Source organism: Culex quinquefasciatus, chromosome 1 (assembly GCF_015732765.1).
Source record: "Culex quinquefasciatus strain JHB chromosome 1, VPISU_Cqui_1.0_pri_paternal, whole genome shotgun sequence".
NCBI lineage: Eukaryota > Metazoa > Arthropoda > Insecta > Diptera > Culicidae > Culex > Culex quinquefasciatus.
In genome coordinates this window covers 66,620,005-66,628,115 of record NC_051861.1, presented here as the reverse complement: position 1 = coordinate 66,628,115, position 8,111 = coordinate 66,620,005, and the positions used below count along the sequence as shown (strand labels likewise).

Genomic DNA, 8,111 nt, shown 5'->3' with positions numbered 1-8,111 from the left:
TGATTATTGGGTCGCATCATCATCCTCTATGTTGAATCCTGGCCATTACCCTTACCCACTAACAAAATCCCAAGTAGAAGTAGTTTTCCGGCACACGCGGGGTGTGGATATCGTATAGAACCCACCCTTGGTAGCAGCCTGTGCTAACTAACATTCCCGTCCCATTCCCTCGAGATCTACAAACTGACATGGCGGGCGCCGTTGGTGGCCAACGACTGTTTCCTATTCGCACCGGCTCTAGTTTTGATGATCGTGATGTTTTATCTTTTCAGCGCATTCATGCATGCTGTTGATAAGGGAAACATCATTTGATCGTTGAAGCGTGTGACCGATTGTGCTGATGGGATATTATGGTCCTGTTCAGCAACGGAGAAGGACAACCATGGGTGGTCTCTCATGCTCATGCCCATGCTTAAAGGCATTTCGCCGACTCGTCTCGGGTGAGCCGAGGGACGGGGAGTGAGGCAACCCTTCCCCAGGAGATCCAAACGGTCCGGCCATCGAGAGGCAACTGGCTAACGAGAAGGCGATGCGCGCTTCTTCTGCAGTTTGGGTCCCTTTCTCTCCTGCTGCTGCTGCTCTGATCTCTCTCCTGCTGCTGCTGCTCTGGGCCGAGCTTTCCTGCTGCTGCTGCCGGTCCGACGCCTGAGACGTGAATGATTTTCTGAAAACTGGCGCACTTTCTTATACATGTTTTCGGCTCGCGTTGCTCGGGTGATTTTCCCCCAAAATAGGTACTTCAAGCAAAACAATGTAAATGGGCCAAAGCCGAAGTGTAAACAAAGAGTCTGTCTTCCTCGTTCCTTATGTAAACATCCACTGACGTAAGCAGGACAGACTGTTTGTTTACACTTCGGCTTCGGCCTATTTACATTGTTTTGCTTGACTTGACATTCCCGTCCGTGAGTGGGAAGCGCTCATTTTGCTTGCAAAATCTCTGCATTTTGAAAACATTTTAAAACATTGAGTTTTTTCAATAGTAAAATCATTTTGCCAACATTGAAAATTTAATAGCAAATTGCTGAATAATTTTCGAATCGAATGCAGCAAAAATCGATTCGATTTAAGGGAAGGAAGTTATAAGCGTTTGACGGATGACGCAGTAATCCAGGGCCTTTGGCCCGGGTTTTTTGGAATGGCACCCCAGTACCATAGACTAATTAAAGACTAAACACTCCGAACATTTTTTTTTTCAAAAAGTATGACTCATAAGCTGTGAACCGCGGGTGTGGTTGAACCACACATCGGCTCGCCCCTCGTATGACAGAACGACCTGGCAGCGCTGGTTTTTTCGATTTCGTTTTGTGCTGATTTACGCGCGCATCTTGTTTGTTTTTGTTTTGCTTAGCGATCAAGACAGGCTGCAAATGAGTCAATCAGCTGTGCAGGGATTTTTGTTTGGTGCAACGAGCGAAATTGACTGGTGTTTGGTTTTTAAGGTAATGTTTTGCTTTTAAAATAAATGCTGATTTTATCAGTTTATCATTGGTGTTCTCTTTTCCAGATGATTGCTGTTTGTCATCATTCCTCGTAAGCGAAATCTGTTCAATACGAACGCCTCGATCGTCCGCGACTTCGCCGCCGGATGATTGGATCATCTCGAATGTAGTCAACACGATGTTAACGATTGCCTGCGACACTCTACCCAAGGCCGGATTTTTGGAACCGAAGTGCGCGTTTGGCATTTCCATGCTGTACATTGTCCGTCCCAACACGTTCATCGGTGAGGGTGTCGACTTCGGCGTGTCAACATTTCCGGTCATCAAAGGCCACTCCGGCCAGACCATTATCCCAGTGAGCTTCCCCAGGACAAGATTGCCACCCGCATTCAGAAGGTCCTCAAGGCCAAGACCGGTGCCGGTTCGGCCACGCTCACGACGGCCTACGCCGAAGCCCTCGCTATGGCCCATGCCATGAACGGCAAAAAGAACGTGATTGAGTGCGCGTTCGTCCCTTCGACACTTACTTCTCCACGCCGCTGCTGCTGGGCAAGAACGTTCTCGAGAAGAACCTTGGTCTGCCCAAGGTTAACGTCTACGGGCAGGAACTGCTGAAGAAGGACATATTGGAGCTGAAGAAAATAAAATTTCATGTGCATGATAAAAATTATCGTCGTTTTTGTTTTCTTTGTACCAAAGTAAAAGAAGGAATTTTTCCCCATGAGGATTAAGAGGATTCTTGAACTTAGCGACTTCGGTGGGTCTCAGTTCCGGGACGAAGTGGGCTTCCTTTTTGGGGGCTCCCTCTAAGTGGAACAAACTGTGCTGACCTCCGCGTACAGTTTGCCTATATCGGTGACGGAAAAGGAGGTGGTCGGTGAAGCTGGTTCGGGGACAAATTCTTGTTTGACGACGTTATCGCTAGGGTTCGGAATGCCAAGTTGACGGTTCAGGGCAAAGATCTTGGCTGATTTGAGGTTTTTGAAGCAGGTGCACATTCTTGCCTTTCAGTGTGACAATTCCGGGTTGGAGGAGGACGGTTTTGCCCCGGCGGTATTAACCGGAGGCGGCCCGCGCCGGTTTTGCTTGGCAAACGCGACGGTGATCACGTGGATCGTTTTCGGAAAGAAGACGATTAACATCCCACAATGATCTCGATCGAGAGCCGCTTCTTGTCTAGAACCGACCACTCTCGGGATTTTGCTCGGGATCCCCTCCTCATCCGAAACAGGGCCCATCGTCCTCATCCGGATCCTGGTTCCGTTTAAATCAAAACAAAAAACACAAACAATAACATTGCGCGAAATGTCATGTCAAAGTCAGAGCTGCCAGTTGTTGACATTTGGATCTGTCATGTTTGACAGTGAACCGGCCGTGCCGAGGGGTCATAAAAAGGTTGAGTCATGGTTCAGAGCCCACTGAGTAGTCTTTTATTAGTCTATGCCAGTACCCTCGAGTAAGACGTAGTCTACATCAAAATCTGTGTCGTTTGAAGGATCGATTGATCGATTTGGTGTTTTCTGCAAAGTTGTAGGTATGGATAAGGACTACACTGAAAAAAAATATACAGTAATTCCATTTGAAAAGAGCCTAAACCGAAAAAAAAGTTCTCCGATCGGGCTCAAAATTTTTCTGGGGGTTCCTTGGCCAATATAATTAGACCCGTATTTTTTTGTTTGGCCGTTAGGGGGACCTCCACCGTGTTAGGGTGGTCTGAAAAATTGCCACTTTCGTAATTTTTCGCAAAAACCTATTTTTTCGAAAAATCATATCTCCGCGCCATTTCATCCGATTTTAGCTGTCTTAGACGCAAACCTCTTTTTTCGAAAAATCATATCTCCGCGCCATTTCATCCGATTTTAGCTGTCTTAGACGCAAACGAAAGGTGATGAGCTTGGCTATTTGGGGAAAATAGTAAGAAGTTTCAAGAATCTAGCTTACCATTTGAAAAAGTCGCATGAAAACTTAAAATGGCGTTTTGACCGTGTCAGGACCAAAGAGCCTATGTCTGAAAATATGTGGATCGGATTCCTCGGAAAATTTCACAAAACATTTAAAAAAAATTGGCGATGTCGAACCGTATGTTTCAGCGATATGATTTTTGAAAATAAAAACTGAGTTTTTCGACGTGCCACGCGCAAAACGGGAAAATGACGAAATCGGCAAATAATTCACTTTTTCCACAAAAACTGCGATAACTTTAAAATTTTAGGGATGACCTATAGATGTTATGGTACCAAAAGTTGCGTCTTTCAATTACAAAAAAAATTGATACCGAAACATCTATAGGTCATCGCTGCAATTTTAAGGTTATCGCAGTTTTCGTGAAAAAAGTTGATTTTTTTGCCGATTTCGTCATTTTCCCGTTTTTGCGCGTGGCGCGTCGAAAAACTCAGTTTTTATTTTCAAAAAATCATATCTCCGAAACGTACGGTTCGACATCGCCAATTTTTTGATATGTTATGTGTAATTTTCCGAGGAATCCGATAAAAATACTTTCAGACATAGGCTCTTTGGTCCAGATACGGTCAAAACGCCATTTTAAGTTTTCATGCGACTTTTTCAAATGGTAAGCTAGATTTTTGAAACTTCTTACTATCTTTCTCAAATTTCTTTTGGGTCTAAGACAGCTAAAATCGGGTGAAATTGCGCGGAGATATGATTTTTCGAAAAAAGAGGTTTTAAAAAAAATAGATTTTTAATTAAACTTTTTTTGTCACTAAAACTTGATTTGTAGAATAACACTATTTTTTTCATATATATATTTTAGGGGACATCAAATGCCAACTTTGCAGAAATTTCCAGGTTGTGCAAAAAATCATTCACCGAGTTATGAATTTTTTAATCAATGCTCATTTAAAAAAAATCGAAATATTGGTCGCAAAAATTTATCATTGTTATTTTTCGATGTAAAATCAAATTTGCAATTAAAAAGTACTCTAGTGATATTTTGATAAAGTATTTTTTTTTCAAAAGTGGTCAAACATGTGCACTAATTGAAAAAATTAAAAACTGCGACTATTTTCAAAAAAGTTACCTAAAATGGCTTTAACTTGAAAACCTAGGTGATGAATAGAGAGAATGCATAACGTGATTTTCGAATGATCCTACTTTGTTTACATCTACAAAGTAGGAGGCTGTTCAAGCACAAGCATGACTTTTTTCAGACTGATAAATTAGCTGTTTTATAATCATTAGCATGTGTTTTATTTTATCTAGTATTTGACATTTTTTGCTGGAAAATTGTGTATGTTTTCAAGTTTCGATCGGTTAGAAGAGGTTTTTAATTTTTACGGGTGACGAAGAACTGCAGCGAGGGTGTCAGCCAGGGTTTCCAGGTCAAAATTTTAAAAATCTGGCAAAGTATCGATAAAAAATCTGGAAAAATCTGGCAAACAAAAATCTAACAGTTTTGAATGGTGAAGGGATAGGAATATATGGATTAATTAAAAAGTTTGTAGAATTCAGATTGTTTGATGAATTATGAATTGCCATTTTCTTTTCGAAAAACACATTTTATTTTTTTCGATTTTCAATAAATTTCATTCATTTTAATCAAAAAGTTGTTCAAAAAGGTCATAAAGTAAAAAATCTGTCCAAATCTGTTAATATCTGGCACAGAGTAGATGAATCTTTATTCTGGCTGACACTTGAAAAATCTGGCATACCCAGATTTATCAGGCAACCTGGCAACCCTGGTGTCAGCACTGCCGCAAATTCCCTGGCTGATTTTGGAATCCTGCAGCTCTTCCTGGCCCAGCAAATAAACATCGCTAGTTCTAGCGAAGCTGATCCAACAAACAGAGAAGATTTTCACTAAACCAGTATGTTTTTAAAAGGAACCAAACATTAAAGACAGCTTCTGCATGGATTTTTTTTTTAATTTATATTTATTCAAATTTCTTTTCCATGTACATTCATTCAGTTAAAATATTATTGAGTGTCCAATCACAAACGATGACTTTTCACCTCAATTTTAAATACTAGCAACTTTCATTTATTCATGAAATATTGTAGCTTTCGCTATTCAGTGATTTCAAATGTAGGAGGTCCTACATGTACAAAAGGGAAAAGGGATACCTTAAAACTAACTTATAAACTATATAAAGAGCGGATCAATGCAGCTGAAGACTGCAATGATTTTTGTCGAAATGCATCAATTATCTTATTGGACATAACATCCAAAATGTCAACATCGGCTAATTGATGAACTTCACTGGTGCTGAACCAGGGAGGAAGTTTCAGAATCATTTTCAGAATTTTGTTCTGAATCCTCTGAAGTTTTTTCTTCCTGGTTAAGCAACAGCTTGTCCAGATCGGCACAGCATAAAGCATGGCAGGTCTGAAAATTTGTTTATAAATTAACAGTTTATTCTTGAGACAAAGTCTAGAATACCTGTTTATAAGTGGATACAAACATTTAATATATTTGTTACATTTAACCTGGATACTTTCAATGTGATCCTTGTAAGTAAGGTTTTTGTCAAAAGCGAGTCCAAGATATTTCACTTGATCCTCCCACTTTAAATTTACCTCATTCATCTTTATAATGTGATGACTTTTTGGTTTAAGAAAATCAGCCCTTGGTTTGTGAGGGAAAATAATAAGTTGAGTTTTGCAGCATTTGGAGTAATTTTCCATTCTTTCAAATAAGAATTGAAAATATCCAAGCTTTTGTAATCTTCTTGTGATGACACGAAGGCTTCTGCCTTTGGCGGAGATGCTTGTGTCATCAGCAAAAAGTGATTTCTGACATCCTGGGGGCAAATCAGGCAAGTCAGAAGTAAAAATATTGTATAAAATTGGACCCAAAATGCTTCCTTGAGGGACGCCAGCACGTACAGGTAGTTGATCAGATTTGCTATTCTGATAACATACCTGCAGAGTACGATCCGTCAAATAATTTTGAATAATTTTCACGATATAAATCGGAAAATTAAACCTTTTCAATTTCGCAATCAATCCTTTATGCCAAACACTGTCAAATGCTTTTTCTATATCAAGAAGAGCAGCGCCAGTAGAATAGCCCTCAGATTTGTTGCTTCGAATTAAATTTGAAACTCTCAACAACTGATGAGTAGTTGAATGCCCAAGGCGAAATCCAAACTGCTCATCAGCGAAAATTGAATTTTCATTAATGTGCGTCATCATTCTATTAAGGATTATTCTTTCGAATAATTTACTAATAGATGAAAGCAAACTAATGGGCCGATAGCTTGAGGCTTCAGCAGGATTTTTATCCGGTTTCAAAATCGGAATTACTTTGGCATTTTTCCAACTACTGGGAAAATATGCCAAATCAAAACATTTGTTGAAAATTTTGACCAAGCTACTTAAAGTTGCTTCTGGTGATTTTTTAATTAAAATGTAAAAAATGCCATCCTCACCAGGGGCTTTCATATTTTTAAATTTTTTGATAATAGATTTTATTTCATTCAGATCCGTATTAAAAACTTCATCTGATAAAATTCTAGTTCAACAATATTCTGAAATTCTATTGAAATTTGATTTTCAATAGGACTCAAAACATTCAAGTTGAAATTATGAGCACTCTCAAACTGCTGAGCAAGTTTTTGAGCTTTTTCCCCATTAGTTAATAGAATATTATCACCATCTTTTAAAGAAGGGATGGGTTTTTGAGGTTTCTTAAGAACCTTTGAAAGTTTCCAAAAAGGTTTGGAATAAGGTTTAATTTGTTCGACAGCTCTTGCGAACTTTTCATTTCGCAGGAGAATGAATCTGTGGTCAATAACCTTTTGCAAATCTTTTTGAATTCGTTTCAGTGCAGGATCACGAGAACGTTGATACTGTCTTCGGCGAACATTTTTCAGACGAATCAGAAGCTGAAGATCGTCATCAATAATGGGAGAATCAAATTTGACTTGGACTTTAGGAATAGCAATATTCCTAGCATCCAAAATTGCATTAGTTAAAGATTCCAAGGCTGAATCAATATCAGCTTTGGTTTCTAAAACAAAATCATGATTTAAATTATTCTCAATATGATGCTGATACCTGTCCCAATTAGCTTTGTGGTAATTAAACACAGAACTATTGGGTCTGGTAACTGCTTCATGAGTGTTGTATGTTCACCTATCTTACACAATCTTGACCACACACACACATTCGCACACGCTCAGAGGAGAGCAGTCTCGCTCAGTACGCCGTACAGTAAAGTCGTGCATTAATAAACGCTAGTTAAAAAGTACTTTCGAGTGATTATTTTCACATCCGGTTTCGCCTCATAACATGGTGTCAGAAGTTGCCGTGGCTTCTTGAGTGTTTTCTGGCGTCATTCGGTCGTAAAATCGCGGAAAACTCTGAAAAAACGGACTCTGTGAAAAAGTGAAAGGACGCAACAGTCCACCATTTTGTTACTCGTGTGAAAATTTTTTGCCTGTCCTCATAGAAATGGATGCCAACCAGTTTAAGCAGTTCATGGCGCAACAAGCGACCATGATGGACAAAATGATCGAGAAAATCCGTGTGCGGGAAGCACCGGCCGGAGCACCGGTTCTACCGGTTCCGACGCCGTCACCGCTGATGGTGGACGGTGATATGGAAGAAAATTTTGACTTTTTCGAGAGAAGTTGGGAGGAGTACGTCAAGGCCACAAGCATGAACACGTGGCCAGCCACAGCGGACATACAAAAAGTCAGCTACCTGCTCTCC

The 8,111-nt window shown here is 40.0% G+C and overlaps 1 protein-coding gene across 1 annotated transcript in view; it reads left to right on the top strand.

The window, feature by feature from the left end:
- Window positions 1-7,850: 7,850 nt before the first annotated feature.
- Window positions 7,851-8,111, top strand: part of LOC6051986 (uncharacterized protein K02A2.6) — a 36,938-nt gene continuing 36,677 nt past the window's right edge. The window contains exon 1 of the mRNA XM_038264499.1: window positions 7,851-8,038. Coding sequence (XP_038120427.1) covers window positions 7,851-8,038 — 188 coding nt within the window. The remainder of the gene's footprint in view (window positions 8,039-8,111) is intronic.